Genomic DNA, 16,266 nt, shown 5'->3' with positions numbered 1-16,266 from the left:
AGGGTATTTTTACTATCACTGGAAACTCGTTCACATTTTTCTGATTGTATGACTTTGGAAAAAAATTGGTTACATCAATGATGTACGTGTCATATTAAGTGGGATGTATGCTTATGCAGTCTGTTATTTTTTTTATTATAATTATCCTAAATCATTTTACAGAGATCATTTTTCAGTTTGATAATAAATAGTATATCTTTGTTGATCGATGTAAAAAAACAAAATTCCTTTCACTGTGTTTCAATGTTCTAAGATAATAAACATAAAAACTTCTAACGGGGTAAATACTTTTTATAGACACAGTGTATAGAAAAATATGACATTCTTTAATACGTGGTTTAGGCTCCATGGTTATACCTGAGCCCATGCTCAGAGAACACCTTGAGATCATCATCATTTACTGCTCACCTACCTGTACTGGATATCCCTGGCCTCTTTGCATGGGACAAAGTGCTGTTTGGGAAGAGGGTATGAGCAGGGAGGGGGCAGAGAGAGGGAGTCGTTCTGAATGGAAAAAAAAATCAAACAAATGACAAAAAATAAAAAACAAAATACAAATACAAATAAAACAAAACAAAATATGAACATATAAAATACCAGTCAGACAAGGTAACAAAAAGGTGACTGAGCTTTGGCTACTGAGCAGATGAAAGAAGAATTACATAACAGTACATGTGCTATTGTTAGTCCCAGTTTTACCTGGTGGATGAAGCTGTTTTATACATACCTCTTGCAGCTGCATCTGCACCTTGTTAAATGCTCTGAGCCAATTAGACTTGGCCCTCGACATTCCTGTGCTCTCATCTCTGTAATTTGTGAAGACATAATAAATGTAATAATACTGGATAGGAAACTTGACATAACAAGTTGCAATTTAATTGGGGCAATAGTAATGTTTTAAGATACGACTTCAGATATAATATTCCTATATACACTAATCAGCCATAACTTTATGGCCACCTACCTAATATTGAGAAGGTCCTCATTTTGCCATCAAACAACCCTGACCTGTTGAGGCACTGACGTCACTAGACCTCTGAAGGTATTGCTGTGGTAGCTGGCACCAAACCATCAGTAGCAGATCCTTTAAATGCTGTAATTTCCGAGGTTGGGTCTCCATGGAGGAAAGAAAGAAGATCTATGGAGAGCCGGCATCCAAAATTCTTTCCTTGTGTTGGATACAGTTGCGAGCTAGGCTGGCACCCTTTATATGCTGGATTGAGAGTCCTGTGGTTTAGGCCAACCTGAGCAGCATGAGTTTGTTCACCTTGGACTCATTGTTGTGTTCCTCAAACCATTCTTGAACTGTTTTTGCAGTGTGGCAGGGTGCATTATGTTGAAAAAAGTCACTGTCATTAAAGAATGCCATTCCCATGAAGGGGTGTACTTTGTCAGCAACATTGTTTAGGTAGGTGGTACATGTCAAAGTAACATCTACACAAATGACAGAACCCAAGGTTTCCCAGCAGAACATTTCGTAGTCATCAGGCTGCTTTCATTGGTTTGCCTTCTTCCCATACTACATCTGGTGCAATCTTTTCCCCAGGTAAGCGATGAACAGGCACCCGGCCATTCACATGATGTAAAAGAAAATGTGGTTAATCAGACCTGGCCACCTTCTTCCATTGCTCCGTGGTCCAGTTCTGATGTTCACATGTCCATTGTAGGCCTCTTTGGCTGTGGACACAGGTCAGCATGGGCACCCTGGCCAATCTGCAGCTATGCAGTCCTGTACACAATAAACTGCATTGCCCATTGTTTCTGCTTTGAACACATCAATTTCAGGGACAGTATGTTTATTTGTTGCCCAAAATTTCCCACCGAATTTCAGATGCCATTGTAACAAGATAATCAGTGTTATTCACTTAACCTATTAGTGGCCATAAAGTTATAGTTGATCAGTGTACATACTATGTTGCTTTAAAGAACTTTCACATTTTAGTGCTTGGTAGACATCAGTTAAAGACATCACTGTACAAGTTCCATACTGTCCAACTTACCTTCTCCATTTATATTTTTAATTTGCATGTGGTTGCCCTGGCCGAGCAGTAAAGCAATATGCTAGTTAAAGCTGTAATACACTAAAAACCAAAAATATAATATATTATAGTTTACCAATCCTTAAATGTGGTGACCACATTAGTTTTCTTTTTATTGGCTTTTTCACATTATTTTCACCTGGTGATCCTTCCAGTAACACTATTCCTGTCTTATGGTGTCTGCACTCTGGATGGAGAAACAAGCAGACACAGCTGCACAGCAGCATTTAATTCTGTAGAGAGGGAAGTGTTAGATGCACTCTAGCTAACACTTTTTAAGCAGTTAGAGGAAACGTTTTTTACTTTTTCGGATGAAGGTTTCACATGAATGAGCAAAATCTGACCATTGTAATCCTTGTCAGTGTTAAATGGTTTGTGACAATCCTCTAACTGAAACTTTTACTGGACAGCTTGGTCTGCAAAAAGAGCAATAACTGAACCCTGCGGAGGGAGGTTATTGAATCTACAACTGACTCAATGGCTGGATAACCAGGTCAAAATAAAGACAAAACTGTAAAATAATCAACCACCACACCTAAGAATTACTAAGCTACAATATAATACATTTTTGTTTAATAACGCTTTAAAGAGAAAAGCACGTAACCATTTATGTAAGAAATATTGTGCTGCAAGCTAACATTTTTAAATTTTCTTGTAAAAGGAATATATCACAAGGCAAAAGTGCATATCTGTCTCAGAAGTCTCAGATAGGAATCAGGCTTTGTCTGACTAAAATGTCAGTAGTTTTAGAGTTGTAAAGATGAGGCTATTTAAATTCAGTTTAAATGATGTAGCTGCTTCAAAATTAGAATTAAGTTTGTGAATCAGAGAACTGCTTCCATCAGAGGCTTCAGAGACAGGCATTTACTTTTGTAGTAGATTCCCTTAAAGCCTTCACACTTTAGCCCACAGTTTTTGTTTAGTGGAGATATTTAGAAAAGAAATGTCAGCACAGGTACATGCTCTGGGCTGTCAACCTTATGCATCCTTTATCACTTGGTGCGTCACCATCTCAGAATAAGCCCATGCATATCAGGTGATGGGACTTCTGATAAGCATAGGCTTCTTCCTGGTTGATGAAGTAATGCAGAAAAAATTATGACAGGCCAAAACCTACAGGCTTCTTAAAAATAAGCAAATTAGATCAGTTACCAACAACCCTCTGTAGTAAGCATTTCTTTTCTATGTAGTTAAATAGTCTAGATTCCATTAGTACAAGCAATAAAACATAATTACAATTATTTTTCTACTCAAAAAATACATTCATTTTTACTCTTATTATTCTTAGTGTGCAGAACTCATCCTAAACTGTATTTTTCCTTCTCACCTGTCCATCAAAGATTCCTGAACTGCTGGTACTGCCTCACTCTCTGGTGTAGCTTCTGGAGTCGGCTCTTTTTGAACTGGAATTTCTGGGGGTGTTTTCTCCTTACTCTCTCCAGATAAGTACAATGTGTCCTCTAGCTCATGTTTTAATTTTTCACCTTCTTCTTCTGGAAGATCATCATCATAAAGCTCTCTGTCAGAAAGCTGACCCCTGCTGTCAGGGTAACCACCTTCATCATCATCTTCTTCACTGTACCCTTCAGGGCCCTCGTCTCCTTCCCAGTTTGGAGAATCCTTTTGGTAGCTGACAGAACTATGACAGGAGTGATACGAGTCTCTGTCCCGTTCTTCTTCTATTTCAGAACCCTGTAGACTGTCATTTTCAGGGTCAAAATCATCACTTAGTTGTGTAGAATCTCGACTAAGTTCCCCAGAGGAGGCATATCGACTGCTTCCAGTAGGACTAGAGAGATCAAAACATGGGGCAGAAAAATGAAAGCAGAAGAATAAAATAATTAAAGTATATCCCCCATCTGTCATTGTTACACTCAGTACATACTAAACCAGCAGAATGCATAGATACATTTTTCTGGTATTTAGTCAATTCAACATTTCTACAGAATTCCATGATAAAAAGTTAAAATATATCAGGGATTATTATCAGTGTTCTGTAAGTGTTCTGTAAGAAATATTGTGCTGCAAGCTAACATTTTCACATTTTCTTGTAAAAGGAATATGTCACAAGGCTAAAGTATATACCTGTCTCAGAAGTCTCAAATAACTAAAAATAAATTTCCACCTGTGCTGGTTAAAATTTTTACTGGAATTGATGACATTCTTTCATCATCAAAGGGAAAATATACATCTTCCACAATACCCTTTGAATAATTCACCAGCAAAAATACTCTGTCCCATATTAAAAGCACTGTTAACTACAATTGAATATAAAAACGTAGAAGAGTGGCGTCAGTAAAAGACCAAGCAGTCCAGCTAGCTAGCTCTTTTTTCTGGAAGAGAGGGGGGGGGGGTTTAGCATTGTTCTTAATTTTTTATTTATATCTGAGTATATATCTACATCTATCCTGAGCATGTTTAAATTCACTTACTGTTAAATTACTAATTAACTCTGCTGGACGTCTTTTCCATGCATGTATATAATAATAAAAGGTTTCTCTTCTTTCCTCAAAGCTGTACATTTTAAGTTCCCCTGTCTCTCTTAATATATTTTATCCCACCCATTTTTATTGCCCGCCATACGAGCAGACCTTGTATCCCCCAACTATTATAAGAAAGCACAAATATCCTTTTTTCTTTCAGGATTCATTGGAGCACACAGTAAACCACCCAGCTGTCCAAAAAACCGTTCCAAGCAAGTGGTGAGGGAACAAAAAATACATTCACATCTTACAGGCAACTTCCATCAGTAAAAAGTCCTACAGATCACACAATGTGCAAGACCTTCCAGCCAAAGGAGGTCTTGGCTGAGGATTCAATGTCCACAAAGTGGATGAGTGTGAACTGAGGATCATGTGGCATCTCTGAATAATGGGGCCATGATGCACATGCACAGAATAAAGTGGAGACAGCTAGACTTATTAGAAGAAATATCACTTGACCAGAGAGAAGGTTTGTCTTATCCCTGGAGGTGGGGAATTCGTTTAGATTTATTACATTCTTTAGAATTTTACATACATCTTAGATGATGACAGGGTTTATCTGCATGGCTACACATAGGCCTCAAGATAATATATACTGAGAACAAAACATGTGTTATATATTGTTATTGTTAATGTAGCTTTGACATTTGTTATGAATCTACATGCTTTCATGGTTCCATAGCACTGCATCTGTACATGCTTAAGCCTATTTTTGTGCTGTATTGTGCATGTGTGTGCTTCTGACATGGGGCACAAACATGTTCACACAGTCCACTGTGCATGTGCAAAACTAATAGGAAAATGAGCAGTATTTTCTGTTCATTCTCACTTGCAGCATGAGCACACCTTTAGTAATTCAGACTCTATGGGGTTGGGGTTAATTTACTAAAGGCAAATAGGTTGTCCACTTTGCGAGGGACATTTCCTTTAGCTTGGTGAATGAGGTGACGCTCTGCTGGCTTCCATCATTAAATCATGTGCAAGCAAGAATATTGTTTTCTCTTTCACATGATTGGGTACTCTTTCCAAAGTGTATTCACACCACATCAAGTTAAGAGAAAATTCCCTTGCAAAGTGATATTTGCCTTTCGTAACTCAACCCCATATGTGCATTCATGTGTTCATCCATGTGTGCAAGTCAAAGCTTACTGAACTAACCTAAACTGAAGGAATTTAGACCAGAAGTTGACTCCACGGACCGTACATCACGATCAAGGTTTCAACAAATTTGGTCATTATGCAAACGATTTTAGAGCCTCAAACAAAGGAACAGAGCACCTGCTAAAGAAGACCAGGAAGCTCCCCAGCCATGGGTGGGCTTGATCAGTGGTCTACTCATGGAAAAGAGGTCTATTTTTTCAGTTAGCGGTAACATGACTAAACTGTTATCTCTTAGAGAAGTGAAAAACCTTTGTTCTTTGTATAATAAACAGAAAATATTTTGGACACAGATCGAGCGTGTGTGACTTCTCCCTCTGTGCACAGTTTTCTGGGCCTACTTTTTGGATATATTTTTAAGCTGGTATACAAAAGATAACTTTAGCTTTAAAAGCATATATAAAGCAAAATTTGCTTTATCAAGTGCATTGTTCTGAAGGTAAGCCCATTGTGATGGTTATACAGGGCAATATTAACTAAGTGCATATTTGTGTGGGACATATGTGTATGCACATGCATATATGATAGTGCATGTGCATACTTGCAAGAATAGTGCACTGGGTTACTGTTCTTATTTTATTTATAGAGGTTTTACAAGGAAGTGCTGCATCATCAGAACTCTGTTTCATTTTAGATTTTCAGCATTGACAAAACTAGTGATATCACTGCAGCATAAAAAAATTAACCATCAAGAAAACAGATAGGAAAATGCAAAAACAGAAAGTTATACCATTTCAAAAAATATGACTAGCATAACTCCTTGAAATAAAGAAATTAAAAAAAAATTTTTATTGCCCAATTCTTCCGTATAGATTACGACTCTAAGTTTTGAAAATTTCCACTGGTAGAATACCAGTGAATTACAGGAACTGGATCATTACAATTAGTAAATGGGCTAGTTCAGTTCCACTCAATAACCCAGCATGTAACAAATTTCAGTGTCGTGCTGTATTTTATAGCTAGGGCAACATGTTGACAACTAACATATCACAATTTTTCAAACATACAAAATGATCTTGGAGTGGGTTATAGAGGATCCAGCTGTGTTCATTATGTAATATGTAGTATGTAAGATATATGTAAAAGATAATTAAAATCTATGTAAGGTTTTATCAGCATAGCTCTGCATTAGTTCTCTTTTTGTTTTATAAATTTGCAAAGTATCACAAACAATTGAACAGTGGAGCCCATATACCATAGCATGTAGATTTTTCAGTAAATTGAAAAAAAAAAAATAGATCATACACTGACCCCAACTTGCAACAGTAAAACCTTAAGCGCGCATGCAGACAGATATACAAATACACACCCCATGACAGGCCAAGAATTACTTAACAATATTCTGAAAATTTAATATAGAAACAGTAAGTTCACTGAACCTCATGTAGTGTAATGCTAGGATTGTGAGATATATTACCTAGTTCTGTATTATCATACACAGAATTGTGTTTTTTTGTAATTTTGCCAAGCATCTTATAAAAAGTATTAGCAGTACGAGTTTTGAGTCTGCATAAACTGCAGTACTTGATATTGTAAGAAAAACATTTATATTATCTTAATAGACTGAACCTGTTCCTTTTCACACAACAACACTAACAAGATCAACCCTGTATCAGAATGGATGAGCCAAATTCCAGGTTTCCCTACAGCCTCAATGAAAGTGCAATCTGATTTTGGAGTCCTCAGTTTTGGAGGGGAAGAGGAGGGCAGAGGAGGACACATCTCAGTCTTTCACCCATGTTTCAGTTTAACTGATTAAAAATGTTACTTTGTTGAAAATATCCCACTTACTAGGGACGATTTCATGTAGTCATGTGACAGTATGCTTTAGGAAGAATGACTAAATTTGTCCCTCCATTACACAAATGCACATGTATGATGAACACAGACAACTCATTAGGTAACAAAAGTCAGAGATAGAAAATTAAGGTTTCTTTTAAATCTTTATATAAGTCGTCACGGACAACAGTCCTTTACAGTATACAAGTATGTCACAAGTAAATGACAAAATATAGGAAGATGTGTGCTAAATAATACAGTTTTTCCTGGGAAAATATAACTTATTATAACTGGGCAATTTTTACTCTGTTCATAAACTTGATGATGTTTTGCTTTGGAAAATCTGAGTTTTGTTTTTTTTTTTAAATGTGTATTTTTTTTAATTGTAAGCATTCTCTGTATGATAAATTCATGATATTTCTAATGAGATTAGTTTACCAACACAGAAATTAAACATTTGTAAAATATATATATATATATATACATATATATATATATATATATATACATAAAAAAAAATCCAATCTGCAGTACCTTGCATATTTATTAAGAGAGTAAAACACTCAGTAAAAAAGCATCAAAATAACAACTTTCCAGATCTGTTAATCAGGTATGACAAACAAGTCTCTTAATAAATATACAAGGTGCTGCAAGTTTGATTTTTTTCGTTTTCTCTATATATTGGTGTTTGGGTGATCTCCAATGTCCGCTCTGCACTTTAAGCAGCTATCTGCAAAATTAATGTTAGGGTTACTACAGAGCAAAGGTGTTCCTTTTTGCATATCTGCTGAGCTTAAAGATTAAATTTAACTAATAACAAAAATTCTCTACCCTATAGGAACCTGTAATGAAGTATTCTCCCATGTTATACAGACAGAAATCTTCTATGGAGGGGTGCCCAGTCCTCTTCCTGCTGCTGAACTTCCAGCACTGAGGGAGTTAAGAGATCTGAGTCTTCTGTGAAGCTGCAGTGAACAAGTTCCTGATGGAAACCTGCTTCCTCCTCCCTCCTTCTCTAAAGTGGTTTCATATTAATAGACTTTTGGGAATCCTCTAGTTACGATGCTTCCTCTGTCTTTAGGTATGATATAATGGGAGTTTTTCCTCCCCATGTATTCCTCTATTATCTGTGAAGACTGTACACCCATGTTTTATATATGAGTTTTCTGTATGCTGCTAAAAAAAAAAATCCAATAAACTCTATGTGAAATAAAGTTGTTTTATAGTGTACACTGTAACATGATCTGTGAATGGGGTCTGAGTCCGAGAACTCACAGGATTCTCTCTCCTGTTTATGGATCATATTACGTGCAGTATAATCAATGAAAAAAAAATTCTCAATGGAGGAGGACAGATGAGGGGGTCCCCATTGGGAGTTTGTTCACTTGAGCTTCACAGAAGACTCAGAGTTATTAACTCCCTCAATGCTGGAAGATCAGCAGCAGAAAGAGGGCTGGGCAACCCTCCACAGAAGATTTCACAACGTGGAAGATACTTCATTACAGTTATCTTAGGTTACTAAACCTATAGAGATTTTTTTAGCTTTAAGTAGGTTTGACAGCAGTGAAAACAGTTTTCACATGAAGTGTTGTCTGCTGGTAAAAATGGATACTCAGATGTGTTTGGAGCATGAGGTTTTGCAGGATTTTTCAGCACTCCCTTGTCTGCCTAAACTCGGTGGCATCCATATAGGCAAGTAAGCAGTAGGTGGGGAAGATATGACCCTAGAGCATATGATGGGAGAATGTACAGTTGGGCCAAAAAGTATTTAGTCAGCCACCAATTGTGCAAGTTCTCCCACTTAAAAAGATGAGAGAGACCTGTAATTGGCATCATAGGTAGACCTCAACTATGAGAGACAAAATGAGAAAAAAAATCCAGGCAATCACGTTAGCTGATTTGGAAAGAATTTATTTGCAAATTTTGGTGGAAAATAAGTATTTGGTCACCTACAAACAAGCAAGATTTCTGGCTCTCACAGACCTGTACCTTCTTCTTTAAGAGGCTCCTCTGTCCTGCACTCATTACCTGTATCAATGGCACCTGTTTGAACTTGTTATCAGTATAAAAGACACCTGTCCACAACCTAAAACAATCACACTCCAAACTCCACTATGGTGAAGACCAAAGAGCTGTCGAAGGACACCAGAAACAAAATTGTAGACCTGCACCAGGCTGGGAAGAATGAATCTGCAATAGGCAAGCAGCTTGGTGTGAACAAATCAGCTGTGGGAGCAATAATTAGAAAATGGCCATAGCCAAGTCGGGGCAGGACAGGGGGAGGATGCTGTCGTGGAGTTCATCAGCTGCAGAGTGGAGGGGGGCAGGGTTAAGGTTGTGGAGGTTACGGCTGGTAGCAGTGTGACATTTGGAGGGGTAGGCGTTGGAGGACGAGGAGATAGAGAAGGTAATCAGGTTGTGGTCAGAGAGAGGGAAGGGGGTGTTGGAGAAGACGAGATCAAGGATATTACCGTCAGAGTGGGTGGTGGATTGTATGCACTGTGCAAGTGCAAAAGAGGAGGTTAAGTGGAGGAGACGGGATGTGTCCGGGTTGTCGAGGTTGACAGGGATGTTGAAATCCCCAAGGATGATGGTGGGTAGCTCAGAGGAGAGGAAGAAGGGTAGCCAGGAGGAGAAGTCATCCAGGAAGCGGGGTATGGATCCAGGAGGCCGGTATATCACAGCAATCTTCAGGGGGGTTGGGGAGAATAGTCGGACGCAGTGGGCCTCAAAGGAGGAGAAGGATAGAGAGGGGGGGTTTGGGAGGACTCGAAAGGTGCTCTGCGGTGACAGGAGCAGACCAACCCCACCACCTTTACGACCGTTGGGCCTGGGTGAGTGAGACCGCCGTAGGAGAGTGCAGCAGGGGAGGTAGAGTCAGTGGCCTGGATCCAGGTTTCCGTAATCGCCAGGAGGTTGAGGGAGCGGGAAACAAAGAGGTCGTGGATGGCGGTAAGCTTGTTGCACACCGATCGGGCGTTCAGGAGTGCACATGAAAACGTGGGGGAGATTTTAGGGAGCAGGGGGACAGATACTAAGTTACGGGGGTTGCGGCGGAACATGGAGGCGGGAGGGTGTTGTGCAGGTAAGGGAGGTGGTGAAGGGCCAGGATTCGGGGAGATGTCCCCCGCGGTTATGAGGAGGAGAAGGGTGAGAAAGGTAGCATGGGAGTGGGATGTGCAGGAGCGTGAGAAACTACTAGTGGAGGTGTTCGGGTCAGTGGGAGAGTGGAGTAATAGGAGGAGGTGGTGGGTGCCGTAGAGGGGTGAAGGAAGCAGTGAGGACACAATATGCAAATGTTTGGGAGGAGCAGTGGGATATAGTGAATGGATTTTGGGAACGGAGGAAAGGAACATACCGCCCAGGCAACGAAGGAGTGGCTTCGTAAGAAGCATTTCAAGGTCCTGAAGTGGCCTAGCCAGTCTCCAGATCTCAAGCCCATAGAAAACCTTTGGAGGGAGATGAAAGTCCGTGTTGCTCAGCGACAGCCCCAAAACATTACTGCTCTAGAGGAGATCTGCATGGAGGAATGGGCCAACATACCAGCAACAGTGTGTGCCAACCTTGTGAAGACTTACAGGAAACGTTTGACCTCTGTCATTGCCAACAAAGGATATATAACAAAGTATTGAGATGAACTTTTGATATTGACCAAATACTTATTTTCCACCATAATTTGCAAATAAATTCTTTCCAAATCAGCCAATGTGATTTTCTGGATTTGTTTTCTCATTTTGTCTCTCATAGTTGAGGTCTACCTATGATGCCAATTACAGGCCTCTCTCATCTTTTTAAGTGGGAGAACTTGCACAATTGGTGGCTGACTAAATACTTTTTTGCCCCACTGTAACTTCACAGAGATAAATGCTGCTGCATGGGGGAAGAATTCAGGATTTAAGGGGGTAGGTGTTACTGAAGGAGCAAGAATTGTGGTTTGGGAGATGGTGGAGTGGGTGCTGGGAGAATATTCCCAATAGTTGCACACTGTAAACTGTGCTAAACATTACATAATCCTGATTTCTGCACCCTGTAAGCTGTACAGTATGTTACATACTCCTAACTGCCACATAATGTGAGCTGTGCTTTTACATGAAGGGTCCGATCAGGTTCGCCTGTCAGTTTTTCAGGAGGATCTGGTCAGACAGTCCACTCGCCCCTATGGACTGGTGGGTGTAAGCGGACTTGTGTTCGTTTACACCTGCCTACCCCTGGTCTGACATAACAAAAAAAATGGAAGTAGATTCACTCTCCTCCATCTAGGTGGATCAGATTGGAGGGTAGTTGGGTGTAAACAGACAGCAGAGTCCATGTACTCCTGTCCGTGCCACTCTGCATTATCTGAGCGGACACAGATGGCTCATCCTCTGCTGATCAAAATGAAGTCCGCCCGTGTGAAAGGGGCTTTATGCTGTATGTTATAAAGTTTTGACTTCTGTACACTGTAATCTGTACTGTAGGTTACAAGCTCCTTATCAAAGTATTAACAGCTGTTGGCTTCCAAGTAGTCCGCAACCTTTTTATTTAGGTTTTGAGATTTATGTGGATATGCTAGCATGCTCTCTTGTGACATAGTAACTAAAGAAACACTGTCATCTTGTCAAAATGACAGTGTCTCTGCAAAGGGTATTCCCCAACCCCCATATACTCACCTTACCTGTACTCCCTAGCAGTTACCTGCCTGTACTAAAATCAGTTGTGTTTATAAAATGGAGGAGTGGTGATGTTACTGATATTACTCCCCCGGTCATGGGAAATTCCTTAGCCCCAGAAAACTGATCTTAGGCCAGGGCACTGTCAAAGTGTCAGGTATTTTTGACGGTGATCAGCAGATGCCCTTGCAAAGACACTGTCACTTTTCCCTTGATGAGCAAGGTGATAATGTCACTTTAAAGCATACTTTTGTGGATACAAGGACTAAGACATATAAGTTCTGTACATATAGAAAGTAGGTTCAAATTATTTAACCAGGCTCTTTTAAGCCATGCACATGGTTTATCACTATGTGGCACCACACACTGCTGGCCACAGCATGCTATATGCAATGCAGCTTTTTACTCCTCTATTTCCATGGGTGTCCTATGACATCTGCGATCCTAGAAATGGCCTTGGCCCACAAAGCACTGTAAACCACTGTATTAGCAAGTGTCTCAAGGATTGCTGTGGGAGAACTGGAACCCTACATTTTTCTATATATAACTAGACCAAATTAAAGGAGTTGTGTAAATATTCACCTCAATCAGGGCCAGTGCTAGACTATTTTGCACCCTAGGCGAGACCAGCTTCTTGCATCCCCCACCCCCACCCCAACAGAAAAAAACTTCACCTGTATTTCTACTTCACCCCTCCTAACACACATCCTCTTTCCACTCAAATTTTCCACCCCAGCACATATCCTGTCCCCCATAAATCCCCCCAATTCCGTAACCTAGCAGCAAATTCCCCTGAATCACTCCTCCTAGAAACCCTCTCCAAATTACCCTTCCCAGAACAAGTCCTTCCTCCCCTCCCATATCCCCCCTCCTAGCACAACCCTACCAATCCCCTCTCCAAGCACAACCACTCCCAATCCCCCCTTCCTAGCACAATTTTCCTCCCCAACCCCTCTCCTAAAACAACCCCTCATCTCCCCCTAACACAAATCCCCCCACTCTGCTCTCCTAGCACAAATCCCCCCCCATCCTCTCTCCTAGTACAAATTCCCCCAGATCCCCCCTCCTAACACAAATCACCCCCCCCCAATCCCCTCTCCTAACACAAATGTCCCCTCCTAGTACAAACCCCCCCCATCCTCACTCCTAGCACAAATTCCCCCCAATCCCCCCTTCCAGCACCAATCCTCTTCCTCCAATTCCCCCACCTAAGACAAATTCCCCCAAACTCCTCCCACCCACCCCAGCACCTCCCTCAGATCCAGCGATGGTGGAGAGTAGGGAAACCAGCACCTGTGGCTGCACCCTAGGTGGCAATGTGCACTAGGTGGCTGCCTAGTTCGCCTAGTGGTAGCACTGGCCCTGACCTCAATGATTGAATCCTAAAAAGTAAATTCCTGTTTACTTATATCTGCATATCAGTGGATACTTTAAGAGAATATTCGCACAATTTATTTTGTGAAGATTCCCAACATCTTTAGTAAATCAGCCCAATAGCGGTCACTTGTAGGATACAGAATGTCATTTTAAGCAGGACTTCATTTTAAACCTATTTTATTTCATTTACATGAAAAATTGTTATACTGCATTTTATTACATGCACTGTTGGTCAGCTAGAAGCTGCACTAACATTATATAATGCTTAAGATAGTAATAATGGTCAGTGACTTGGTATTTATTTGAAATTGGCCCTTGCCACCACTGCCTTAATTGTATTGATCTTAATTAACATGTCAGGTTTCTTGATTGAAATCAGTACTATTCTGCTTTTCATATAAATATTCCTGTATAAAGGAAGTACATTTTTGCTGTTCTTTCAAACCTAATTCCGTTATTCCAGTGCAGTAAGCATATGTAGTAAGTAGAAAATTATCCCTGTATGGGGTATGTGACAACATTCCAAATCCTTCTCAAAAGCCTTGTCAATTACATCAGTTAAATATATTATGGCCTGTCTTGGCATGTGCAAAGGACGAGCACAGCACTCTGCAGCATCAACACTGCAACATCTTGGGACTGACCCACCTATCAGACAGGTCTAGTGACTGCCGGCTCTCCAGAGAGTGCTGCCGACTGGTGAGGCGGCTTGAACCGGAGACAGACTCCCCATCACTGCGCCCGTTAGTGGCAGAGTCTGCGCTATCGTAATGCCTGCCATGCAGGGAAAGAGGAGACAGGTCAGAGGGGATCACACACACCCCTCCATCCTGCCATCCCACAGACATTAATGTAATAAGAAATGTTAACCATAATCAGGTTAAAAATAATTAATTTTTAGATTCCAACACAAATACTTTAACATTGCTCTGCAATAATTGTCTATCTGTACCTGACCGGCCGGTGATCTGAAAAATCCATCTCATAGCTGTGTACAGAGTCAGTATAAGATCCATGGGAGCTGTACTGGTTTCTCACAGGATATTGGTGTACAGAGGCATTTGGCTGGCATGTTGAATAGTAAGCTGGAGGGATACTATTGCTTGTCTCACTTCGGTAATCACTATCACGATCATCAACAGCACTGTCAGGATCCTCATTGTCTGCAAGATGAAAAAGTAAATGTCAACAATGACAATATATTAATTATGCATGTAGATACAGTTGCACAACTAATGTACAGTTGGCCACCATATTGTATTATTTCCATCAAAATTATTGAGAAGATTATGGGTATTATTGCCTTCATGTGATGACAATGTGATGTTGCTGACCATGTGTGTAGTTATCTTACTACCATACAAATAGATGTCTATTAAAACAGTAGACTATCTTAAAGGACAAGCATGGCCAAAGCTCTTTTAGCCATATTTCTCCTATGGGTCACAGGAGTGCACTCAGTTCTACGCTCCTGTGACCCAAATTCAGCTAAAATCTGCTGTCAGCTGACATCACAGAGCCAGTCCAGGCTCTACAGGGATCCTGACAATAATGTTAGGATCTACACAGATGCCTGGTGTGCAGCTGTTTCAGCCTTCCAGTGCACTGCTGAGAGCCTGAACCAGCTGCCCCTATCCCCTCTACAGCAAGTGAGCACTGGAGGGGCAGAGCAGAGAGCCAGTGACTGACAGCCAATGCTCTGTGCTCAGAGCAGACCTGAGCCATCAGTCATCTTTGATCACTCAGTTCTCGATGTAGAGCTGAGGAAGACAGCTGCAGCAGTGGAATGAAGCAGCAGCCATCAAGTTGAGCGTGTTTGTTTTGTTTTTTTTTCATTCCTGTACTTCTCTCCATTGTCAAAAGCTTGGTAACACAAACTAGTGGCAAGTGCAAACAATCAACCTTTTGTAGGATCACCAGGCATTATTCTAATAAAAGCTGTAGCGTTATGAAATCTTGAAAATTACTTTTGAAATAATGTTTCCATGTTATAACTGATATATTTAGACTGTGCTTACATATAATTAAGGATAAATAGGAAAACCTCAATCAAGGATGAGATAGTTATACTTTGGCCATTTTGTGATAATTCACAGTAACCAGTTAGAGACCTTAGGCCTAGCAGGTAAGCCCAAAAATACTATAAGTGCATTGGTTGTATCTTGTACAACCAGGGATTGTTCACTGCTGCAACTGCTCTTCTATACAAATAGGCTTTGGTATAAATAAAAATCCAATCACATGGGTCAATACTGAGTTCACTCATTTCACAGGTAAAGAACAGCCCCAGCTAGAGAGAGTTTCAAGACCCCAGTATTTCTCATATAGCATGGTTCAGAATTCTTAGGAGTTTTATGGCCCATTCATGCCATTGTTGTACATTAACATGCACACTAACGTTACCATGTGCCAGACTGCAGAAAAATGCTGCATGTGTGATATTTGGCCTGCTGTGGTGCATTTTTAGTTCATTCATATGAATAGGTCGCCCTGACCTTACGCATGATCACTCAAAAAACCAACATGAGATTGCAAGTAGCTCTCATCTGCTTCATCCACAGACACTGTAGACGTTTGGAAATTCTATTGCAAATTTAAAGAATATGTTCACCCTTTGCAAAAAAAAAAATAAATTCACATATTTTTGTTGTAAAAAAAAAATGTGCATTTATTATTTTTGCCTGCAGAAGCCTGTAAAGCATTGCACCAGTGATCTCCTTCAGACCTGTCAGTATATCTGCTTGCTCGTATAGGATTCACAGAACACTGCACGGCAGCACT

At 40.4% G+C, this 16,266-nt stretch overlaps 1 protein-coding gene across 1 annotated transcript in view; it reads right to left on the bottom strand.

The window, feature by feature from the left end:
* UNC13A (unc-13 homolog A) overlaps nt 1–16,266 on the bottom strand; it is a 227,412-nt gene that overhangs the window by 138,969 nt on the left and 72,177 nt on the right. Inside the window, exons 9-12 of the mRNA XM_089687413.1 lie at nt 14,438–14,648; nt 14,134–14,259; nt 3,367–3,828; nt 728–806 (exon numbers count right to left, since the gene is read on the bottom strand). Coding sequence (XP_089543539.1) covers nt 728–806; nt 3,367–3,828; nt 14,134–14,259; nt 14,438–14,648 — 878 coding nt within the window. The remainder of the gene's footprint in view (nt 1–727; nt 807–3,366; nt 3,829–14,133; nt 14,260–14,437; nt 14,649–16,266) is intronic.

Source organism: Staurois parvus, unplaced genomic scaffold, assembly GCF_062004578.1.
Source record: "Staurois parvus isolate SC_StPar_1 unplaced genomic scaffold, SC_StPar_1.0 ptg000425l, whole genome shotgun sequence".
Classification (NCBI taxonomy): Eukaryota; Metazoa; Chordata; class Amphibia; order Anura; family Ranidae; genus Staurois; species Staurois parvus.
This window is presented reverse-complemented; position numbering and strand designations above follow the sequence as displayed.